The sequence below is a fragment of the Streptopelia decaocto genome (genome assembly GCF_964273445.1).
Source record: "Streptopelia decaocto genome assembly, chromosome: 3".
Taxonomy (NCBI): Eukaryota; Metazoa; Chordata; class Aves; order Columbiformes; family Columbidae; genus Streptopelia; species Streptopelia decaocto.
Genome location: NC_138656.1, coordinates 67963094 through 67989625, shown reverse-complemented (window position 1 = coordinate 67989625; position 26532 = coordinate 67963094). Strand labels below are relative to the sequence as shown.

Here is a 26532-nt window from a genome sequence, read left to right as displayed (position 1 = left end):
TGGCATCTGCCCCGTTATGAAGTTTCTTGAGCTGCAAATCTTGTTGTAAAAACAAATTACAAAGGTATAAGATTAAAAATATTTTTCTTGCCTTGGCATAGCAATAAGCTTTCTTACTGTGGCGAGACCTTCTTTGCATTGGCAATCTGTTATTATTACATGAAGCCGTTTATGCTTCATCATGATGGTAGTCTTTACAACTATGATCCATACATAGCATTCCATGTTACCAAAGAACTGCAGTAAGTAGGTAAACTGAAAACTAACATTATGGATAAATGTGCTTCTTTAGTAACATCTCTTTAATATAGAAGAATAGCGTGTTACCTTATTGTAATAGTTATGGCAGCTCACGTAAAATGAATTTTGCTCTAATACCTGAACTGCTTCCTCTTATACACCTATCCCAAATTACTCATTATGGTCCCATGGAAAGTTCAGAGAATGATTCCAAGGAATAAGATATGCTATTTATTTTTAATGATAAATCTGAGGTTTTAGTATATATTATTGTTATCAAGTTTTCTGCATGAACATGTAATGGAAGGTCATCAGCTGCAGTACACTGTCATTGCTCTACCAAGTCAGTTGCTTTCTATTTTCAGATGCTCTAAGTCACTATGCATTCAATACTCCCTCTTACCGCCCACTTTCATAACTACCACACAAGTGCTGTACAGAAAAAACACAGCAGTTCCTGAATGCCCTTGATTTTGTGGATTTAAGTCAAAAAGTTGATGATACTCTGATACCCTTTCATCAGTTACCTGAGATGGAGTGAAACCAGACATGTGGAAGGCTGAAGAGACAAGTGGCAACTCAGCTTTCAGCAGCATTTCGATGTAGTGACCACTGCAAAAATAGACTGGATGGATGCCAGATTCCACTGTGGTAATAGGCAGGTGAACCTGATTAACAACAACATCATCATCATCAACAACCACAAAGTTGAGGAAAAGGATTAGAAACTACAAAATGTGTTATTTTGAAATACCTTACTGTGAATGATACATAAAACCATTCATGTTTACTTGTAGGATAAGTCATCCCAGTTATTTTACGGACAGAAAATAAAATATTCAAAAAAGTTGATACTACCATCAGGAAAAACACGCAGTTAAACTAAAGAAAAAAAAGTTAGAGCCTGTTTAAAATATATCCTGACTATTCCTTTGCATTACCAATCTAGTTCTTTACTGCAGGTGAACTTTAATTGTCAAATCAGGGATGGAGAAACCATTGTTATATTCTAAAGAAAAGAACAGAAGAAAAGAAAGACTAATTTCTGTCAGGTTTTTTTTTTCCCATTTACTGGTGGAGAGAGTGGAACTTCTATGGTATTTGAAGTTGTTTTCTGTGTGCACGTTTCTTTGCAGTATGTGTGGCTTAGTATGAGTGAAATTATATTTGTGCAGCAAAAGGAACAGAAGTTTTATCAGTATGGAAAGCTCTGGATGTCAGTGCTTGGGTCTAGGTAATGAATCCTTGGCTTCATGCTAGAAGGTCAAGGTACATCCTTTAGAATTTTCCTCCTTCCTGAGGTAGGCAGCATCACAATCCAATCAATGACTGGATAATTTCTCCTTTATGTTTTGACCCTTTAACTTACTTGAATAACATCCGCAATGTAAACTAAACTAATTATTGAATCTTCTCTTTGTGTTTTCAAGATATATTATGAAAGAGAAATCATTTAGGTATTGAGTATTACTGCATGAACCTGCCTGCAATGCTGACAAGGTCTTGTATGGAAGACAACACTGACAGTTGTTCAGCACAATCATATTCACACAATGGAGCAACATTTCATTGTGCTGGAACAACCTTAGGGCTGGACTCAGGGCTGTGAGTAGACCAAGACGGTCACTTCTGGTGACAAGACAGACCGATTCATATTAATACAGAGACAGCATGCAGAACAGGTACGGAATCTAATCCATGCTTCTTATACCCCAGAGTTCTCTGGTAAAAACTAGAGTTGTTTATGTTCAAAACATTCAAGAGGATGTGAATGTATAAAGTCAAACTGAAAGCGTTTTATGTTAAATGAATGGAATCACATCTAGGAAAGGTGAAAATTATGTTGCTTATACTAAAAACTTCATCCAAAACACTAATAATTTAAAACTATCAATAATTCAGTATTTGTGCAATATTTTTAAAAAAATTACTAAATTGAAATATTTAGTAAATTTTAAACCAGATAATTTTACTAAAGAAACCAAAAGGATGGACTTGCACACTGTAATAATTCAACAGTATTGCAGACTTCACACAGAATTTAATGCCACTAACAAACTTTATTTTACTGCCAGCTTTAAAATTCAATAACATTACCTTTACTGTCAGTCCACCTGTTATTTCACTACTTTTAAACAACCATTTGAACAAATGTCAAATCTATATTTTTCTTAGAGAATTTTTCAGGGTTCAGTTAAAGGGCTTCAGTAAAAATATCCTGCATTAGGAAAAAAAAGGTGCAAAACTAAGGAAATTGATAGTCTCCTTTAGAAACTTTCAAAGTTGCCTTTTAGAAAGAAACAGCTTTTAAATTCTTACAGATTTATGCAGTCTTGGTAGCCAAAGAAACGCTGAAACAAGAAGACGTGAAAAATCCTGAAGGAACGTCAGTGTCTTCTCCCCGTCCCCTGACATGATGAGGAAGATGGAAGAGGCAAACCAGTCATAGCCAGGAAAGCGCTCTTGCAAGCAGCCTGGGGAGAAGGTCAAGGAGCTGGGGCAGAGATCTCCTCATCCCTACCCTCCTCCTCCTCCTCACCAGGCCCACGCACCCAGAGGGAAGAGCTGCTTGGTTAGAGAGATGGGAATACAGCTGCGAAGAGGCAGCTTCTTCAGGCACAGCTGCCTCTCAAACTGAATTAAGACAAACAATTTAAGCTGTTTTCCCTATACACTACTTTTCTTCCAGTACATAAGCAGTCTTGCCAAATCGACAAAAGTAAACAAAACCCAAGTAAATGTAAAACACCCCACACCAAAACAAGCGTGTGTGTAGTACAAAAAAGGAGAATGGTGGAGGAGAAAAACAGGAGTTGCAAAGAGTATGGAAGAAAACAAAACAAAAAGGTAAAACCAAGGCTTTGAAAAAAGTATATTCTGACTAATATACCTGAAGTGTATTTTAATAGTGATTTGTAAGTCTAATACCTGAAGAATATAGCAAAGCTTGCTGGAAAGTGGTATCTGTTTTATTTTTAAAAAAAGTTTCACAGTAAATCTAAAAGAGTCAGAATTCAAAACATTCCTCTTGACCAGATTACAGCCACGCAACGTTATATGAGCAACACCATTACACTGTTGGTATTATGGGAGTACCACAAATATTAATGCTGCAGACTCTTTACCACATGCAGAAAGATGTGGATCCTACTCCAAAACCATTTATGAAAAATGAATGAGAACTACAATTTTAGCCAAGCATAGGAACAAAAGGGTGAGGATTTTCTTGACTGGATTGAGCATGCATTTTAACTTAAAATAGAGCAGCACTTTTGCTTCGAGATTTTGTTGTTTGCTTGTTTGTTTCTTAATCTTTCAGTACATATTACGCACCTACACCACCATCAAAAGGCCAAACTAAGAGTTCAAATTCCACTGGCATTTTCAGGCAATAGAATTTATACCGCCAAGAAAGGATACGAAGTGAGGATACCACAGTTCTCTGCTGTTGTTTCAGAAACTTCTCACAATTCATTAACACAAAGCACAGATCATTTTCAGCATGTTCTTCCAGCAAGTTTAGGTATTTTCCATATCTAGCACAAAAAGTTAAAAACCAAAACTGTTTAACGGTTCAATATTGTATTAATTCTTAAAAAGCAAGAACTCAAATTGAATAGGCCTGTGAAAGTTAAGCTGTCACAGCGCTGTTCATCACAAACACCATGTTGTAGATACACACATAAATGGTTTAATAAACCCTGTCATGCTTTATCTACACACCAAACATTTGCTACTCAGTGTTGAAATTCCATACCTAAATTCCTTTCACTTCAGATTGAGAAACTGTGGTGCACAAGAACAAGTACTCTAACACACGACTCATTTTCTTCACATACATTATTTGGAATTCCATCTAAGTGTACTGTATGTGTAATTATTAGCATGTGAATTCAAATATTAATGCTAAAGATAATCTGTGGAAGTACAGACACATTAGCTTTTCCTTCATCAAAGCTCTGCAAATTACCAGTCAAATAAAATGTTTAAATGGCATATAACTAAGCTTAGCTAAACAGAGCCATTTAGAGAAGTAATATGAGGAAAAAAAAGACACATAACTCAGGATAATGTAACTTTATGGTAAATCTTACTATCAAGTTACAATTACCCTTACAACAATAAAGGATAATAACCTATATAATTTGTAAAGATAATTTAATTATGTATAATATCTTTTTCATTTTCAAAGTCAGAATTAATTTTCTTAAAGATGATCTTGAGATTTAAATCATATAAAGCACTGAGTTGATGGATTAGGTATCATTAAAGTCACCCCATGAAAATCAAAATAATTCTAGAAATATACTAGGGAAATATTTTAATACTATGTACCTGACTGTCATTTCAACACCAAGCTGCTGAACAGGTGAAAGGCTTTCATTCTTCACATCTACATCTGTGGCTAAAACAAAAGAAAACATATAAAAATAATTAGGATAAATATGATTTTAACTGAATACTAATGCAAAGCTTATGTGTGAATACCAATTTTGGAGAGCTGTTTGCTATTTGAAATGAGTTTAGTAGTGTTTGCAAAGGATGCATGAAGAACATGCATTCCTCATATACTTTTACTTTTTTAATTAAAATAATTTTCTTTTTAAGAAAATCTTCACTTTTAGTATAGTTATCATTAGCTTTACAGCACGATGCAAACACCACCACCTTTTTTCAGACCCATTTCTTAGCAGAGCTTTATCCCTTCTGGTCAAGGCATGGGACAAAGTATCATGTTGTGATCTATTTTCTTCCCTTCCAGTGGCCTTAAAGTCTCCTATCTGTGAAAACAACCTTATTAACAACAAAATCTATTTTGATACAAATGTCAGAAAATTTTATAACTGATGGATTTAGAAAAATACTGCATTTCTATGCATTGTTCATGCACAAAGTAATATATATCCCGTTTTCTGCATTTGTTTGAACTAAAAATCCAAGTTAGACAAATTAATAAATCATGAACTAAAGCAACTTCTGTTGTAAAGTTTTCTCAAAATTTTAAATTCTAAATACAATTAAAAATGGTCACTGTTTCTCTCATGTACACATATCACCTAAGATAACTCTACACCCATAAAACTACAGTCCTATAATATAAGTTACAAAGCTGAGGGCTTAAATCTTCAACATACTTCTTTCAGACAAAGTGTTAATTAAAAAAACAACCAAACTAAAAACCCCCAACCAAACAACAATACCCACCCCCCCCCCCCGCCGCCCGGTTAAATAAATGTAAATAAGCCCATAAAAACCAACACAATTTGTTAAAAACGGAAATAACAGATATGGCAGCAGAAGTTAACATATATCTATGTACCCATGTGAGTGATAAATGTAAAAATCCGATTACATGGTAACTTGATATGTACTTTTTCTAGACCCTTCTCTGGCAGATGGAGAAATCAAGCTGAAGGATTCCCTCGCTACCCGTTCTAGTAAACACTTGATATTCCTGGTAAGCAATATTTACAGGTTAAGAAATGCCTCTGGTTAAGAAGAAAAGTTAAAGGAAACAACTTAAGAAGCACTCTGCTCAGATGAGATGAAGTAGGTTGGAATTTTCTTGAAGAAAACAATACAGTAAAATTATACACGACAATGAAGGGATAAAAATCAGCAGAGGCAGTATGGTAAGAGAAAAAACCCACTCTGTATTATAACTTCAAGAGAGGACCATGATATAAGTGTTAGGGTCATGAGAAATTAACCTTATACTTTTGACAAATACATTTATACATAAGAAAAATCAACTAATCTTTGAGTAAAACAAATTTATTAAATAATCTGATGAGAGTGAAATAGCAATCCCACTTCAGAGAGGATTTTTTTTATCTGGAGAAAAGAAGTTCAAACATCTTTTGCATACTATACCACCAACTAAATATTTGGAAGAATACATATAAAATCACAGGGCATTTCAGTTAAAACCCCACAGAGATGAGTGAAACAGTTCATAAATTTTTACCGCTCCTGCTCCAAGTTTCCCATTTACTCAAGCTGCAATTACCACACCAACAGTCAATTCATTTTCAGGTTCCTGTTCACAATCAGGAAGGCAAGAAGCATACTTATATCCTAGAGATCATGATGGAAGACAAACCAGGGGGAATTTCAATGTGTTGGCTGTGATTGATGGCAGAACCACATTCAATGGCAGGGGAGGGGAAATTGGCATAACAACTTCTAAACCACAAGGCAGTCCTGTCTCCATTTTGACGTGGATCTTCCTGTGGGTGGCAATGCAGGAGCTCGTACCCCAGTCCAGCAAGGGTGCCATGAGGAACGGCTGCATCATTACCCACAACCTGAACCCAGTTTTCATCCTGTAGCAGTTTACAGCAAGTACTGAATGCTCATTTCCCATTAACATTTAAAGAACACAACTGATTTAATTGATTCTCATTGCCTTTTCTTCTCTGTCTTAATAATTTCTTAGTTGCTGAAAAGGGTTTTCTCCTTATCAGTTTTCCTTTGATATTTTCCCCTGTATTATGAAAGAAGAGTTTGGATTGAATAATAATTCTATATTACATAGTAATTCATCAGGACAGGACAAGATAGGCTGATGGTCTTCTGTGTTTGGTAGTTTGTTTTTTTAAAGCTTCCAGGTTTTTCTGCAAAACTTTGAGGAATCATAAATGTCAAAAGGGATTAGGGGGAATGGGAAGAACCGGATGAAAGGAAGATGGGGGGCAATTCTTTAAGCAATTTCAGCGCTCCCTTGCTTCAAGGTCATGACTGATCATTTGTACTACTCTGATCATGCCCATTGCAAACACTTTGATGGGCAATACTTCTCAAAACATTTTGAAGCATTCAGGAGCACAAAACCAGACATCCCATAAGGCACGGTTTGCAAAGGCAATTCCATAGTATTATTAAGCTATAACCGCAAACACTTCAGAGTAAGTTAACTGGCACACGTAGTCCAGCAGTATTTTTCTCATCAGACCAAACTTCAATCAACTTTACAACTCGCCTGAAAGATTGCTTTCTCATTCATTTTCCCTCCTACCATGCAGAAGCTTTTATGTGTTTAAGTCAGAAAATAGGCTACATCGCAGTCTTGCTGAAGTGACAAGATGCCAAATTGAAACAGCTTTACAGCATATTTCATACAAATTGTATGGTCTTTAGGTAATAATCAATTTATTTCCCTGTTTAACTGCTGTTACCTCAAAGAAACTACTGGCTTCCCTTTCGTGTTAAGTGGAGGAAATGACTAAAGCTGTTGCTCACATTATTGATTTTGTTTTTTTCACTCCATGGTGCCTGGGCCAAATGTTTTTATCACAAACATAAAAATGTTTGCCATAAAAATGTTTATGTTTTTACTGCAAAGAATTGTTGAAAACGCCATGATGGCCAGAGCCATCTGCATTATTCCTGCAGATGCTTCAAAAAATCTTTACAGCCTGTAGTCATGTTCACTATCAGGTCTCTAGTCCTTGGCTTTGTACATATAAGTTGAAATTGTGGAACTCCCTTTTAAAAAACAAACAAACAAACAAACCTAGCAAGATTTTTACTTACTCTTCAGCAGGTATCTAAACATTGACACTGTCAGTGGTCAGGTGCTCAAGGAGTCAGGATCATGTTTTGTCAGCACCTACCCTCTCTCCTGATGTCCTTATGAAAGTTTTCTATTTTAAAATATTATTTAGAGTTGGGGCAGATGTCATACATTTCTCACTATATTCTCTTCTGCCATTTTCCTACCATTTTTGATGGTGTCATCTCCTCCACCAGACTACTCATCTAGAGAGCTTCTGACAGTTTCAATCTCATTGTCATTGCTAGAATGGTCTACAAAAAATCGTACTTCAAAGAAAAGTATTATTGTTGGATTTGAATTGCGAATGGAGACAATGTAAAAAAGATGCAAGAATAGTTGCTAAAGAATATTGTTGGTTTTTCATCAGAGCTAGGTAATCTTACGTGCAGTTCCACCTTGACTATTAAGAGCATCTGATATGTCATCAGTACACTTGTCATAACAATACAAGATCAAAATATTAATAACTAGAACTTCTTTATGTATTGGTCATCACAAATACTCAAGCTGTTCTTGCCAGCAACATCAGTAAGAATAAACCACATTTTCAGTCCAGTTACATATAAACTGGCAAAGGGCAAAAAGCTTTTTGCTAACAGCATCTTTACAGTGGGCACCCATCTTTAAAGAAGTGCATTCACCAAATGATGCAGGAAGAAAGGAAGAATGTCCTCCCTTCTCCTTCCCTCCCAGTCCAATCTGGGGTGTAGTCCTGTATTTCTCATTGTCTCTATTCTGATCTATACTGGCAGTCTCCCATTGGTGTTTTTAAAATTTCTCAGTTCGTTACTCAATCCATCTGACCCTTAGAAGATTAGGAGCTCATTAAATGGCAGAAAGTTCCTATGAGATTTTGCTCAGCCAGAGAACTAAGCCTCATCTAGAGAAGAAACACACCATGACATTCGAATTTTACAGCCAGGACCTGAAATCCCTGGGGCTCTGTCCCTCTGGCAGCACATGACAGAGCTGTTTCAGAGACAAAGTCCAGTGGAAATAGAGAACTGAACTGCAAGGTCATCTGCACAGCCAGAGCTACCAAACAGAACAGATGAACCTGAAAAGTCATAGCATTCCCAAGTGTGGGCAGCCTGAAACACATGGTGGAGATGAGTAAATAAGTCCAGACACCAATATATCAGTGGAAGTGGAATTCTTTCAGAAATGGGTCTGTTAGAACCTTGAGAAAATGAATACATTTCCACAAAGCATTTATGTTGCAATGAACTGGAATTTGCTAACAGGAAGAGCAAATGGCTATTTTAGGAACTTCATATCCCTAGCATGTAATGCCTATTTTACAACCACAAAAAACTTCAGTTTCTTGCCATCCTATTGCCTATTACAGCTAGACAGCAATGATTTGGTTTTAAATGGTTATGTTTTTTGTTTTATTTGTTTGGGGTTTTTTGTTGTTGTTTTTTGTTTTTTTTTAAGAAGAAAGAAAAATAGAAGCAAAATATAAAGTATTAATTCTGAGAAAGGGGATAGACAGAGTTCACTAACATTTAACATACATATTGTATGTTATTTTACTCATATGAATCCACATCACAGCAGTATCATAGCTGCTAGGAGAAAGTAAACTTCAAGTAAGATTTGTGTTATAGTTTATAATTAAACACAGGAACTGCATAGTGTTTTATTATATATTTTTCCTTCTCTCTTATCTTGAAAATGAAAACAACCCAAACTAATTTGATTTTTCTATATTTGCAAATTTTACAATAAACTAAAATCCTGAGGGATTGCACAGCAGATGGATGAGACTGTTATTCTAATTACAACTATCTACGGGTTTAGAAAGCTGTCATTTTTTAAGATAATCAATTTCTCATTTATAGAAACATGATAAACACTGAGTATCTATGCATCGTACTGAATCCACTTTCATGAAAATTGTGGCTTCTCCTCATTAACATTTAACAACTATTAGAAACTGCTTTTCAGTTCCTCAGACCCACATTTATTCAAGTGAATGGTGGACACAGGCAATTGCCAAGTGCATGTTTGGCTTACTTAGATGTGCAGCTAGAAAGACACATCTGGAATACAGTTTACCTTCTAACAACTCATTGGATTTACTTAATTCAGAAAAGTATCTCTACTGCAAGGGCACTTGTACGATTTAGCTTAGATAACTGTTACACATTGGCATATGGAAAAGATACCGTGAAATAACACGGCATTCAATAATGAGTTGTTCTGCTTGGAGAAATTCCAACCCTTCATACACAGTAGCAAAAAATCCTGGGAAACATATACATTGTATACAAGTGTATACAATACAAATATAAAGTGTATACAATGTTTGTATGCAATGTATATAATCATTATTCAATCAGTGAGAAACCTAATTTTAAGTAAATAAGGTCTGATAAAGATTTGAGTGTGTTTTGTTTGACTCTTCTGTACACACATAGGAAGGATAATACAGACTTGGGTTCCTGCCTTCACAGGAATGCCACAGCGTGTGTTTCATGACGTAAAAAGTAACCTGAAATTAGTGTAAATTTAGCTGTACAACTGATTCTAACAATAAAGCACTTTGACTGTTCCAGAGTGGCACACAATCACAGATAAAATTTTAGAGCCAGATTTTTGTTTCACTTTCACGTCAATCAGCATGACTTTGTTGGTCTAAACTAGTTTCCCTGGACATCACTCATTGCTAGACCTGCCTGAAAAAGGTGCTACAAAATTTTAGTAGCTATTTTTCCTATAAAACTTTAAATAAACCCTTGATGAAACATATTCTGTTTGCCTGAGTAACACTCTTTCCCAGGCTGAAGAACTCTTCACAGAATGGTGTTGTGGACAGGGGAAGAAAGGATCAAGTCAACACTAGCCCTTTGCCTTCATTTTGCATCGGTTCCTTGCCACCAGACTACTGAGTATCCTTGAGAAGGCTTCTCACTCTCCAGTTTCCAAGCTTGCCTTTATTAAAGCACATTTGCAAATGAAAATTGTTCACCAGCCAACCTGTTAAATTTTGTAACTTATATTTGAGAACTGAAGAGGTAAACTTGATGTCCAATAGTGCCTGTGTAAGACTGAATGAAAAAATATATTCAGAAAATACAAAAAGGAATGTCTTACAGACTGGGTTGGTTTACCATACAAATAAAATCTTTCAAGCTCAAGAAAATCAAGAATTGAAGTTTTTACTATGTTGTATGTTTTGTTTCTGTACCTATCCATTGGGATTTTCAGTTCTAAAAATTTAATTTAATGTATGCAATTGTCACAGGATTTTTAAATCTGGTGTTTCTTCAAAGTTGACATAAAATGTTAGATAAATATCATAGTGTTGTTGCCACCTCCACCTAATCAACGGTTCATGGTGAAATCACACGTCATTGAAGTAGGAGATCCAGGTTCAACATTCCTGAACATGTTTTAAATCCTAGCTTTCAACAAAAGGTTGACAAGAGCGGATTGAAATGAAAGTACTTGACATTGAAATGAACTGAGTATGGACTGCTGCTTCCCTTCATTAGAGTTCTTCCACACTGGATGGAAGCACTTTGCTGTTATGATTAAGCAACAGCAGGATGCTGTCTCTGCTGGGCATGGCATCCTCGTGGAGGTCATGGAGTTGGATGTCTGTTCCTCCTCCAGTTAGTTTTAGCCTTCCTCGAACCAAGTGAGTTTTCCTGTTTTTCTAACAGGTAACACTAAAACAACCGTGCAAAGTTGGATCTGTGGGCTATAGTGTCTCCAAAGAAATTCCCCAAGGCAGAAAACTACTCTTGGGACTTCCTTATCATTGGAGAATGTGTGATATTTTGAACTATGGCCTAAAAAGAGAGATATACAGAGAGGAGCAAGAAAGGCAAAACATTTATGTCATGAAGACATTATGTGGGCTTCTAAAGGAACCACCAAAATGATCATTTGAATTGGTGTCAGAAATATGTAACTAGCAAGTCTCATGAGTCCCTGGAAATATTTTTTTGCTCATTATGCCACCTGAGAAGTTTAAAAGTAAATGACAAACTAATTCAGGACAACAAAGGCCCTTTAAGGATCTTTTAAGGAAAAATAAAATAGTAACAGAAAGAACTATCACTTCAGCAACTCTCTTCATTAAGCAAAGAAAGAGACTGTCAAATAAAATTAAGAGTACTCCACTATCAAGCTTCCAGAAGGAAAAGGCCATTATATAAAAGAAAGAGATCCTCTAAAATACTAAAGTGGTTTTATGCTTTGGAACTTCAATGGCAAGCCTGAAGTCTCCAAGGACACTATGTTTGCATCCTATGGATGCGAGAATAAAATAGCGGTATAAATAACAGACACTCCCCAAAGCAGGCTTGGTTCTCCAGAGTTAGTGGCAGAATAAGTACTCTAAATGACTGAACTACAACCTAAGAGAAAAGTCCTTGACACACAGTAAAGAATGAAAGTGCATTTTCTGACAGATATTAACAATGCTTCTAAATCTTCTAATTTTGCAAGTACTTCAAAATACTAAAATGTATTACTTTACACTCAGAATTAATTAAGGTTATCATTCATCCTTTACTCTCGGCTGTAAGCATGACACCTGTACAAAACTAACACTCAGATTACCCTGCCAACAATAGCAGTTCTTCAATAAATATCCTTTAATGCAATACAAATCGCATACCTTTGGGTTGATTATATTAATATATAGGGGGCTTTCAAAACATGAGCCAGATTGCTTACAGTATCATAAACTGTTTATGCCACCAGCTTTGCAAGTCATTCTATAATAGGTGTCAACAAATACTTTGAATCATACATTCACCTGTTCTGCATCCCCATCTTTCCATTACACATACAGAAATGTGAAAGCCCATCACTAACAATTACCTATACTGCTTACTCCAGCATGTCAACTTTTGCTCCAAAGTGAGGTATTTCCCATCAGTTAAGTAATAAAATTCTGAGTTGTTAAAGAATATTTTAAACAACCTCCAAAATGCTACAGATAGATACATTTAAAAGGAAAGTAATTTAAATACGAAGCAGCTGCATGGCAATAAATTATTAGGAAACTGACCTTTATAGTTTTCCGTGCTGAAATAACAATCTGATTGGCTTTCAGAAAGTTGCGACACAAACTTTTCAATTAATTCTGCCAGAACTGCAAGAAGTAAAAATCCATTAAAACATTAGAGACAACGAACAAAATGTGGAACTACATTACTTAACAAAATGTCAATATGTGAGAAACCAAAGCTATTTGAATTCCTGCATGTTTATTCATGTTTTTATAGGGGTACCATTCAAAGTGTGTACTGCGCTTTTGCATTCCTAACACCATTCCTAACTTAAATTAAATTTTAATAGCTTTACTGAGAATATATTCAGTGTAAACGGAAAGAGAATCCCACATTATCTTTATATCCTCCAAGGATTACTTCATAATTTATTATAGAGTTTCAATTTGAAATTAAAATTAACTATAATTAAACTATAATACAATATCATACCATTTTTGTCTGTGTATGTAGACAGGAGAGGGAAAAAAAAAAAAAAAAGAAAAAAAAAGGAAAAGCCCAACAACCTCCACACAACCAAAAACTCACACCACCCCTAAATGGCACTAACAAAAATTTTAAGGGCTGTTTCAAAAAAAACCCACACAATATAAAAGCATCTATGCCATCATAAGATAGAAATTATTGACTTAAAATGAAGCAACAGGAGCACTTCCTTTGGGAAATTCTGTATTTTACAATGACCATAGTGTTCTTCTTCAGCTCTTGCCATGGAACTTTGAGTCTGTAGATACCACTCACATAAGTCAGCTGCTGACATCTGGCCGCTATGTAGAAAATCACATCTCCCACCTTGACAGGATGTTAGCAAGGAAGTTAGCAAGAACTCTCAAGGACAAATCATTAGAAAAAGCTGTTCCTGATTCTGCAAGTTTGAGACCACTGCAACTGCACATGCTACCAGTTTACACATTTAAACACAGGATCCAAGGAAGCCTTAACAAACAATGCATAGAGGGAGCCCATATTGAGATGAGCCATGTTAAGAATTTAAGATAGCAACAATCAACATTTTTATAAGTAAATGCTATCCCAAAACAGCTGCTGTTCTCATGATGAACAGGATTTACATAATAGTGATATAACCTTCTTTGCACAATAAGGCCAAGCAAGGAGAGTAAGGAGTGCTGCTACCCATGGGATTCCATTTGAAGCCAGCATGTTACTGTTTCCTTGGCAGAACCTCAATTTCACAGCACTGAAGCATCAGCCCCTTCTCACCCCCTCCTGCATATAACTCCATGTACCCACAGGTGCTTTTGCCATTTTTAGACCAAATCATTCCACTAAACCCTGTAGCGGCTTTACGAACAGTTGTAGCAGCATAAGTAAGGCAAAACGATCTGTGGTGGAGGTGGCGGTGGAGAAAGCTAGAAAATTCTGGAATCAGGCCTGTTGACAGGAAAACTAACACAGAAGGAAACGGCGTGCAAGCTGTTTAGTGCATGTGGAGGAGGAAGACTGAACGTCCACGCAGTCTGACACTTGTTATGACAGAAAAATAGTGAAGAAAAAGATACCATAAAGAGAATTACCTCTTCTTCCAACCATTATAATCTAATACACTGACATTAAATCATATTCTTTTTCTAGATCAGTTGTCTAAAACACCTACAGAAATTCATTTACACTGAATGAGTCGAGAAAGTTTTTAAAAAATTGAGTTCTGGTCATACTGTGTTGATGGGTAGGCCTAAGGGGGAAAAAAGTTTCACTACAACAGCTAAACACAGATTTACAGTTTGAGTAGCCAGTTCTAACAGAAACAAAACTAATTTTGCTTTGCAAAGTACTACTAAATCAAAACAAAAAAAATTTACATGCATCATTTGTATTCTTATACATTTTTATGGAGAGAAGAAGCTGCTAATTAAACATAATATAGCTATTTTTAATCATGGTTAATAAACCACATGGGGCTAGCAAAAAGCAATTTATTTTATAGAAGAGCAACAGTCTATTCATTTTGTGAGAATAAACAGAATTAACAATCTCACTAATCTTCACTAAGACACCTAGTGGAGTTTGGTCCACAAACAATATAACAAATATTTGTGTAAAATGAGAAAAGGTGTCTATACCTGGAGCTTTAGATAGCAAAAAGCAAAAATTCCTAGCTAGCTAAATGTTTACTGTGTGATTATTAGTATCACGATTGCTCAATATGCCATATTATTATAACGAACAGGAACTATGTTAAAAAGACTAAAATATCACTTAATTCAGAAAGTTTAAAACCAAGTCAGAACATTGTACATCATTTCTCTTTTTGTTGGAAGGCATCCACACACTTGACCTAGCAGTCGAATATTTCAGTTCAGTGCTTGAGTTAATGGGAGAAGTGACAACTCAACTGCTAAACAAATTTCTGAATCTCAAGCACTAAATTGGTTTCCACCATTTGAAAGTATTTATCTAAGTGCCTATCAGGATCTCTAAAAAGCTTTTAATCAAGTTTTAGAGAGGAAGAAATACATAAGAGTTTATCAAAACAAATTTGGTTAATACATAGAGGGTTTCCACAGGACATTGTATCTTCCAAAAGAGCATCTATGTGAAATGACAAGCAGATACTTTAATTTTTGTCTTTTAACACTACATTACGTAGCTGCTATGTGGATACTCCCTGAAAATCTTTATTGAAGGTGGAAACTACTCAGTGATTTTCAATTTAACTAGAAAAGTAAACAAAATAAATTCAGGAAAGTTAATTCTATTGTACAGTCAGTATCGTTGTAAAAGCCCACATTCCCGTGCAGAGGTTATGTTCAGAGGTAGAGATTAGTATTGTGGCCTACCAACTCAGTGAAAAAGTTGATTTTCTTACATTACGGTAGCTTGACTGTATTAACATGGCAGTTTTTAAGAGACTGGAAATTACCTCATGCAAATTTAATCTACACATCCAAAATAGAGAGAATTTTAGTTTAGGAGTGTATAATCATATGCAAAGTAAATGAAAGGTTTTTATAAATTTCCTAAATGATTGCAGTATGCTCATAAAGCAGCTGAATTCCTGCAGGATGTTTGTTTTTTTTTTTCTTCTTGAAGAACTAATGTATAAAAGCAAGGTAATCAAAATGGCTTCTAAACTGCATAAGAACACTGATTAAAGAAATTCACGTGATTAATACTGTTTTAATAGGTAACCACCATGAGAGGTTCCCTAGTTTCTACTCTGAAACGTTCATGCTAAACAGGTCAAAAACTGCGAAACACATCAGATTTTTCTAGATCCTTTAATGTAACTAGTGTTACTGGATTATATTCTATACTAACTTGCAGATGCTTCAGAGGAGTTTAAAAGGAAAAGAACTTTCTTAAGAAAATTAACAGTAGTTCTGCTTGACTTGTGTTAGATTAAAAATTCAGGACTGAAAACCTTGAACAGCTGACTTCTTTGTAAGAGGAGTGTCAAAAATTTTAAACTCCATCAACCATACTTCAGTCTAATTAATCTATGAAAAACACAGTTGGCAATTCCTGAGACAATGGGTGAAATTTTCCATTATTGTACATCGAAAAGGCAATGGAACAATCTCTATTTTCTTTGAAAAGAAGAAAATAAGATAATAAAAATTCTGACAGCGTTTCCATTAGAGATGAAGGCTGCACATTGCATTAGGTCTGGTTGAGATGGACTTGCTCCAAACTGGTTTAGTGGGCAGAAGAAAGAAGGTTTGATCTGCAATTAATCTTCCTACCTAACATGAAAGACCCTCTGTTCCACTCTAGTTTTGAAACAAGCCTCCTTGAAAAATCAAGTAAGGACATAAAAATTTAAACATCTTTTTTTGCATTATTCTAAAAACCTCTTTTGTGAATGCAGTGTTTTTAAATTGGTCATACTAAAAAATGAAACCAGGCTGCAGGCAGAATCTAGATCTAATTGAGTGATCTTCGAGGTAGAAGATGTGGTCCACATTTAAAAAGATTAAATGTAGCTTAGAGAATCTATGTTCCTCTTATAGAGACGAATAGGCTCCTCTGTGCATCAATTTAGAAAGGGATTCTAAGCAGTTACTCTGATTTCTCTTGTTGAAATCACAGCCTAGAGAATCCTCTCTCACACACGTAACAAGAGCCCCTGTGGAAGACGACTATGCAGGACTAAAGTTGGTCAAATCTTCTACAGCTGGACCTAATGAAGACTGAAATTTAAATAATTTTCTCCTTCAAAAAAAGGAACAACTTGCTAGTAATGGCTCTCTAGAAGAGAAAAGGCTAATCTAGGGGTGAAGATGGACATTCTCAAAACTAATGCGATACCATAGAATATAGCACAAAATTGCTGACCAAGTCACTGTGATGGTAAATCAACAGCAGAAGAGTGAATGAAAGATATTGATACTATACAGTTTGCTCAAGAATTTTCTAATTGCGTTCAAGCACCTTCTATACATTCAGCACCTGATAATCCTGACACCAGATCACAAAATACTTTAAGAATCAATACACACTACACTATATAGTCATTGAATACAATGTCATCTTTGCTGACTGTGTTCTGGTTCAACTGCTGTTAATCTCAGTGTCCTTTAAAAAGGGCCCAGTACAAAAAGCGTACATGTGCATCTTTGTTCCGTAATCCTTGAAGTTTGCTTCATCTGCAACTAAAGAGAAAGTTTTGATTTCTTCATTCCAGACTGAAGCCTCTGAGTCCTATGAAATTTTTGAGAGCTTCACATGCTGCAAAAGACACATAGCAGGACAGCTGTCTCTCATAAAATAATTTCAATGAACATAATGTTATTTCAAACCACACAGCTAGCAGGTATTTTGCTGCTTCCGAAATATCTCCAAGCAGATATGAATCATTTGAACAGCTTTGCATCCAGCTTGAATTACCAGAAATTACACTCAGTTTATAATATTACTATTATTTTGTAGGGTGTTGTTATTTATTTATTTATTTACTGTTTCATTATGCTGTTCTGTTTCTATTTTCATACTTTATTTTTTGTGCAGTTTGTGAAAGCCTTTGCAGAAGTCCCTGGGAGGCTTAACACAATTCCACAGATAATTTCTTGCTTACTTTTACTCCTAGTTCCATCTCAGCTGGAAACAGTTATTCAGAAGCAAGAACAATTTTTTTTCTCTGGGTTAACAAATCTTAACAACTCTCCATAATTCTACATTGTAGCTTCTGATACCTCTAACAAAGTTACAGAAAACAACCTACAATAGAGTAACTACAAAGCACAAAATGAAAGATTTTTCTTTGTAAGCCACCTACTTTAAACATATGCTCTGCTTTTTGTAAAACTATGTTGTTTCAACAAATAATGCCTTTTAGATGCAAGAAAACAGACTAACAATTTTCAACAAAAAAAATAATACAATCCAAGAAGAGATCAGTCTAGAAAATATGCTGGATTCAAATAAAGCCAGTTTTATAAAGACTAAATTATTTGTGCTTCACAATATATAACATCACAAAAAACCCTCACTGAACTACTAGATCAGAGTCTTGCAGGAAAAGTAAGCATACCATTCTGCTAGAAAAATCTAGGGGTTTCAATTGTTATTCTGAATTTCCTTTACTTACACTACCAGAAGCTCATATAAAATACATTTAGTTGTTTCTGAATGGTTATGACTCTCTGTTCACCTGTTTCAAAAGGCTGTCTCAATAAATGCATTTGTGGATGTGTGCAATATTATGTACATTATAAGTGCGTATATGCATTATATACAAATACATACGTATTCTGTCTACACACACATTCTTCCCAACAGAAGGTGAGAGCTCTGACTAATTTACACTCACGTAAAACTACAGACTCAAACCTGTTTCAAACAAGCAATAGGAACAGAAAGCTCTAAGAATTTAGAAACATCCAATAATTATTGACTTTAACAACATTATACAAATGGCAAAATTCTTATTAACTGTTTTAATATTAAATCAGTTCCCATATAAATTACTTACTTAAGGCTTCTGAAACTGCCCTATAACTTCTATATTGCTATATAATTTATCATAAAATTTAGGTCTCTTCTGTAAAACACACATGCTAGGTTATTTTGATCCCATATAGAAGACATTTCATCCATCTTCACTGTCAGTTTTATTAACTGCTTACCTAAGGAATTTGAAGGGAAACCTTTGGGATCTGTAAACAAAAAGTTAGACTATGTACTGAATCAGAATTCTTACAGAAATGAAAGCCAGAAGTTTCTGAAAACACCTAGCTTCTTTATTGCTACAGAAGTTTATCTGATATTACAAGAAAATTATTACATCTGATTTCTGATGATTTATGTCATATCGATGATCACTGGTTTTGTTACGGCTGGTTTATTGTTTTAACTCCTGCATGAGCACACTCTTCACTAGAAAATACATATGAAAATGAAGAAAAATCTGAAGGAGTGGGTTCCTTGATGTTTAGTACGGCATAATTCTGAAAGTTTTTACTGAAATCGCCCACTAATACAATTTCCTGTCAAAGTCATTACTTGATCTCTGGGAAATGTCTGTTTTCTCTCAGGCTTTCTTTTCCATTTTCTCAGTGCCTCAATAACAGACCCTTTAGAGATCTGAAACAAAGACTTACACTTGAGCCCTCTTTCTGTGTCAAATTTCACTGAAAACAGCCAACACAGAGGGATGATGGCCATAAAGGGAGAAATACAGAACATGAGGCATAAGGTCATTGAAATAGCTTTCATAATCAACACAAAATTCTTGACTACTTGCATAGATAATGTAATCCTTAATGAAACTTTAAAGAATGGTTGCTTAGTAGTGGTCTTCTGTTCGTTTGCTTTAACTCAGTAGGTCATACTCACTGGTTCCACTAATGATTTCTGGTCTGGCTTTCATGACTTTGCAGAAGAGTTTTCTACAAATTTCTGTCCAACCAGTTTGCTTCTCTGGACTTTTTAAGAGCGATAAGAGCTTATCAAGATCTTTATCTAGAAAAAAAGGAAAAATGAGTGTTATTCTATGATTATAATATTGGCTCATTCTTTTTTCCTTTCCTTTTCCTTCTCTCCTATTTTTTCTTTTTTCTTACTTTTAAACTTACTATGTAAGTAATAAGAAGCTATTAGTTACAAAGTACCACAGAGACAAGTAGATGAATTCAAAAACCAGAAAACATTTCAACAAAGAACAAGAAAAGTCAGATGCATCTGAGAGGTCTGTCACTGCCCGGCATTTTTGGCAGACCTCATACCTTAGGAAGAAAATACAAAATAAATATCCCTTATCCTCTGACAGTTAAACTGGAGAAGCAGTCCTAAAGGTAACACTTAACACATTACTGAGGCACATTTTATAATTTGCCTAAAGGTATTACTTCCCCGTCCTGAAATGCTAAGAATTGGAAAGACATTTCTAAGAAAGTAGTTGAGTATTTCCATGTAATTTCACCACTCTGAGAATCTAAAATAGAAAAGATAGGAAAAGATCTTTCTCCAGATATCATTAGTTTAATAATAAAACCATGAGGTGGCAGCACTATTTTGCAGAATAGGACATGAAGCATGGTAAGATGGTAACACAATGATGTTCCACAGAAAATTTCTGCTTCTTTCTGTAAGCAAGTTTCTTTCAGATGCTTCCACTATAGACAGACATATAATAGTTTTGCTGATAATCCCCAGCATTTCCTAACTTTAGCACAAGGACTTAAAACTGGTTACACTAAAGGTTACACTAAAAGTACACTTTTGCTGACGATGAAATGTCACCTTGCAAGTTTTGTGTTACTATTTTGAGAAACTTAGAATTTTAAATCAAATTTTCTGAAAAATCTAGGTGCAGCCAACATGCTTCTACTCATGGCCCCAGGCTCTTTGTTGGTTGTGTCAGAGACTGCAAGAATATAATTCAAGTATTTTCTAACTTCTGAATGTTTGACTTCTCACCTGAGCACTACTAAAACACAGTCTTTCGGTACAATTTTTATATATGAGGCACAAATATATCACATAACGTTTTTCATTATATGTTCAGCTTGCTTATAAAACAAATTTGTGAAACAATTTACTAAAAGGTTTTTAGAAAAGATTCCTTTTAAATGCAAAGAATTGCAAAGATCAATCCCTATTGTTACTTTTACCTTGTTATTAAAGACACGTTCTCTCTTTACAATAGGGAAACATGCTTTCAAAATTAAAATTTTCATTGATGCAATGACAAAAGCACAGTATGTATGTTCTCTCTTGGCTAAAGCTTTTTTTTTTCCCCTCCATTTTCTACTAAGTTAGAGGAAATTACACACACATTACCAGTTTTCTAGAATTAAATATCACGGGCTGAGGCAGTAAGTTTCACAACTAGCTGATTCTCACAGAGGACTGAAAACAGAAGAACCATAGCAACAAATGTAGAGCCAGCATGTGTAATCCAGGTTTTCAACAATATGGTGTCTGTACATAAAGCCTTAACAATATTTCGTTATTTAAAACTAACTTCTTCTGTAACCAAAATGTCTATCTTGGAATACACACTGAACAAAGGACTATTTGCAAGTTACTACCATGCATGATGACACAGCACACTGAAGGCAGCAGTTAAAAGAATGCATAGATATGCTCTGGCAAATCAAAAAGGAAATAATTTCTTCCCATATGCAAGATTTGTTAAAAAATGCTGACATATTGGGAAGGGCTGACTGTTCAAATTCTATTTTTCTGAAAGCAGAACAAATTTCAAGTTCAAATGCCAAGTCATTTTATAAAGTAATTTCATGTAATATAAAACTGACCAAACTCAGTTTTCTAACAGAAAATCCTGACCTGACAAAATAGAAACAATCAATTAGTCTGCTTCTCCTCAGAAAACCTCATTCCCAGGATACTTGATTCTGCTGTGAAATATTTCTGGTTGACTTCAGGGGAAAAATAAAGGTGGTACCTGTAATAAGGTAAATCCACTCGAGCTGTGCACAATACCTTTGGTATGGGACCATGCAGTTCCCGTCATTATGAAGGGATTGTAGCCTACACCATTGCTACTAACTATGCACTAAGGTGATGAAGGTTCTTTATACCTTGCAAACACTCCTTTGTTCTGTTTCTATATTTTGGAAAAAAAAACAAAAAACAAACAAACAAACAAAACCACAAGCAAACAAACACAAACAAACAAACAAAAAACTTCATATAAATTAATTCTATTATGAAAAAAGACTTCTGATTAAAGATTCAACAACAGTTTGAGCCAGTTTACAGCTATTTAGAATATCTGCTGTTATTTTTACTTCCTTAGAATACTTCAGTATTCACTTTCCAATAAAACTTAATTGTTTCCACAAACAAACCACTATTTTCTAATTATCTTATTCTTTTAAGATGATTAGAGTATTTTCAACATAATTACAATCTTGTATAAAATTTATTTTAAGCTGGTCTGAAGACCTTAATGATTTATAAACAGTACATTGTATAACTGTCACTGGGATTTATGATATAATACATAGTACTTCAAAAAAAGCTTATTACAGTAACTTCATTATTATAATTAATAATTATTCCAAATTAATTAACATCTAATTCCTTTGTCATCCTCAAATATCTAAATTCTCAGTTAGCATTTTTCCACATAACATGAACTGATGCTTAGAACCGCTTACGTGAGTATGAAAATTTAATGTGAAGGATTTACTCTTACAGTATTATCAGTAGGATTTCTAGTTTTCTCTGCCCTTTTCTGCTGTTTCTATAACAGATGAAGGTTGAAGAAAATCTTAGAACTGCAAAGCAACACTCTTCTACAAGTTAAATAGTTATTTTACTTCCCAAAGGATTGTAATAATTTAGTTTGGCAGATGAGGATCAGAGACTACAAGCTGAGATTTAATCAGACAGTTTACCAGACACCGGGGTGAAATTTTGATTCCTCTGAAGAAAATAAAACTACAAAAATATCCCCCAATAATTTCAAGAAAGTAAGACTTCAAGACCATGGCACATTCCTCTGCTGCTTCCTCCTGACTTCTTCATTTGTGATTGCTGAAATGCATACATGCTAATATCTAGCAGTGTCAATACATCCAAAATTGTACTGTTTAAACATGTAACCTCTTATGCTAATTCATGCTCCAACAACAGGACATAAAGATGTCGGTATTACAGTATTTTCTGAAATTTAGCTAAAGACCATCAACCACTGTATTCACATTAAGGTTCCTCTGGAAAGGTAGTCTTTAACAAAAAGAACTTAAGTAGCCTCAAATATGTAGCAAATATAACTAATGCATGCATATGTATGCAAGTCTGCAAAAAGTTTAGACAAGAGACAAAATCTAAGAGTAAATACTCTCAGTAAAACATGAAGTACCTACTTATCACAACTGCCAAGTCAACACTAAATTTCCATTTCTGACATCAGAATAGAGACAGGCAACCTACTGAAAACAAGAACTAATGGATATTTTTTTCCCTCAGTCAACAAGGACACAAGATTTCGGATCCTCAGAGAGCTCACAGGAACTTTCAAACCCAAATTACAGATAAACAAGCTTGAGATCCATGCAACCAAGGTACTATAGCATAACCATGTATTCAATATATCCATTACACACTGTAACTGGTATCATATTGTGGCAACTCAAAGTTTCTTATTTTCTTCCAGCTAAACCATTCACTTATCTTAACAGCTTGTCATTAGAGGTGGACTATCACTTTCTCCAGCAGGTTATCACAGTACAAAAAACAAAGAGAACCTTCTGGGGCGGGGAGGTTGAATGAAAATTGCTTCCAAAAAAACTCATGATACCAAATAAAAGCCAGCTCACTTTCACAAGTTAGTAGGCAAATATAACTTGTCCAACAAGATTACCACATAAGCTGAACTCCAAGTACTACACAGTCCTGGGCTATGCCTACTACTTGTTACTGAGGATGGGCTTTCACACTATTGCCAGAGGTTTTCTAAGCACATATCACTGCAGAGAAATGTCCTCCTATTTTTTCTTGTCTTTTCACTGGTACATCACTAAATGGGTTCATTAGTTGTCCTAGATTAATTTTTATCCTAGATTTTTTTTTTTTTTCTGGAAGCAATGCCAGAACTGCTAAAGGAGGTGAAGGAAAGAAAAGGAGGGAGGGAGGGAAAAAACCCAAACTCACAGCAATAGAAAGAAAAGTGAGGAAGGAAATGAGTAAGACCTTCCTCTTCTGATGATAGTGAGCTTTTAAATATGCTTAACCATAACACAAAATCATACCTAACAGCGTGACTGAAGACACCTTTACACCAATTCAATTAACCTGCTGCAATCCTGCCTTCTTTGACATTTGTGGTTAAATTTTGCTACCCCATTCCCTTCTTTGTGCTAGCACTGGTTGCTTTGTGTAGCCTTGTCAAAAAGAAAAAAAAACAAAACCACAACAAACCAACAAACAACAAACCAACCCACCAAACCAAAACCCCACGACCTTTACTACTTTATGAAAATATGGAACTGCATTACAAACAACCTGCAGTTACCTGCATGTATGAAATCTGAACCACCACACCATAACTTTCTCCAAGTGTCAACTGATCCCATTCCATAAAATGCTGGTATATAGTTTTTCAAATAATTGTTCAGCTAGCTTTTGTGTCTAAAGTGGGTGAGACCTAGGAAAATTCCTAAATGTTCTAGAAAATGTTAGAAATGCCACAAGACCTTTCTCATCTAATTGTTTTGTGGTAAGTGTTTTTCTATGACTAGGAAACTAAGATCTGTAAATCCATGTGTTTCTTATAAAAAAATCTAAATTTAGAGTTAATGAATAATCTGACTATATTATATTTGACTACTACACAAAAACAAATCCATATAGGGACTTCTAGTGTCAGACAGATACTAAAAAACAAACAAAGAAAACAAAAACAAACAAAACACAAAAAAGAAACGTGGCACCGTGTCCACATTCAAGTTGGAGTATAAAGCAAAGAACTCAGAGAGCAGTGGCTGAGATAAAACACCAAAAGACTTTAAGAACATTTTCACAGAAGATTTTTGGTAGCAATTCTGGACTGTACGAGTCAGGAAGAGAGTAAGATTAATGAATGGTGGGGTGCCTATGGATGTGGAAATGCTAGGCAGTGAATGTGTCATTGCAGGACTATTACGGACACTATTCTTCAGTCGCACTCATCACCGACTGTCACAGCTGCAGAGAAGGAAAACAGATCTTCTGTGCAAACAGATGAGTTGATATTACCATTTAATGCAGTTCTAAAAAGTTTAACTTTTAATAACCTACAGTGTAGGTAATATTACAAGTAAACACCCCACCAATTTTAAGAGTTATATCATGAATAACGAAGGACTATATCACTTTTTGAAAACCACTTAATAGTTCTTCCTCTTATCTTACTGAAATAATAATTGAACAATTAAGACAAAAGAAAAGCAACAGGGTATCTTGCTGCAGTGTAAACATGTGGAAATGGCATAATTAATTTCCACATGTAAATAATGATCCACATAAATCACTTGAAGCGTCACTATAAATTTTGTTTGACAGAAGTGAACCATTAATATACTGCTATACTACAGTTTTCCAACTCTAAATACCAGCTAAAATAATTAATGCATATTAATACACAATCCAGCAAGTTTATTTTTCCATATATCCTTTCCTACAGACACATATACCATACTGGCAAATGCCTAACATCTGCAAAAACAGGGCAGATATTTGAAAAGAGTGATGCAATACAGATTTTCCTCAAATACAAATATACTTTTTGGGTGAGTCTATCCATTCAAAGTGTCATGAAATGGAGGAATTACTCCACTAATCAATGCAGCTACTAATTTTACCAGCATAAATTACAACAGCTTCATTTTTGATCTAGTGAAGCAAAATATCCAGTGTTTGTGAGCACTACATCAGCACAAAATAATAGCAAGAGTGTTAAAAAAAAAAGTTTGCTAAGATGAAGCCTTTGGGCCTTGGTGCTGAGAAACACATATTCCAGACACTCTGCAGAGTTAGCACTCCTCTGCATTTAAATTTAACAACCAAGAAGGTGCCAGTACTGCATGTTTACCTCTGTTTTTAAAAAGAATGTAGAGAGGGAAGGATATTTATATATATATATATATATATTTCCTGAGTTTTCTTCATAAAAAAACTCAGTGTGAATAAGTCCTTTTCAGTGACCCTGCTTCATGCACTACTTTAAGGTTTATCTGTCATTTCCATTATACTGGATACACAGGCTGTGTGAGATCTAGGGATGTGGAAATGAAGCTTTCTGTTCCCTGACCTCAGCAGAATCATAGAATCATTTTGGTTGGAAGAGACCTTTAAGATCATCGAGTCCAACCACAACCTAATTCTAGCACAAAACCATGTCCCTAAGAGCCTCATCTATATGTCTTTTAAACACCACCATGGTGGTGTATATTATTAAAAACAACAAAAAAAATCAACTCCAGTTATGTTTTTACAGCTGACATCATAATCATGGACACAGGACCAGTTTTCAAAGAAGAAAAAAAGGTAAGCTTCTCTTCCAGTGTCTGTGTTGCCTGCATAATAAGAAAGGAGGTAAAAAAGAGGTCAAGACAGACAGAATAAAACCTACAGTTACAGCCTTTTCAGACAAAGAAACTGCACATTCTTTAACAGTGCTAAGAATCTAGCAGTCTTAAATATTCATGTAATAGAAACAGCCCAAAAAGAGGGGAATATACAGCACAAGTTACACAATGAAACACTGCAGTATGAAATTTGAAGGCAGAGAGC

At 35.1% G+C, this 26532-nt stretch overlaps 1 protein-coding gene across 1 annotated transcript in view; it reads right to left on the bottom strand.

Moving 5' to 3' along the window:
* The window catches only part of TBC1D32 (TBC1 domain family member 32), a 78958-nt gene that overhangs the window by 4317 nt on the left and 48109 nt on the right, over window positions 1-26532 (bottom strand). The window contains exons 27-32 of the mRNA XM_082047442.1: window positions 19624-19749; window positions 12828-12911; window positions 4576-4645; window positions 3661-3776; window positions 2560-2714; window positions 768-908 (exon numbers count right to left, since the gene is read on the bottom strand). Of these exons, the coding sequence (XP_081903568.1) occupies window positions 768-908; window positions 2560-2714; window positions 3661-3776; window positions 4576-4645; window positions 12828-12911; window positions 19624-19749 (692 nt within the window). The remainder of the gene's footprint in view (window positions 1-767; window positions 909-2559; window positions 2715-3660; window positions 3777-4575; window positions 4646-12827; window positions 12912-19623; window positions 19750-26532) is intronic.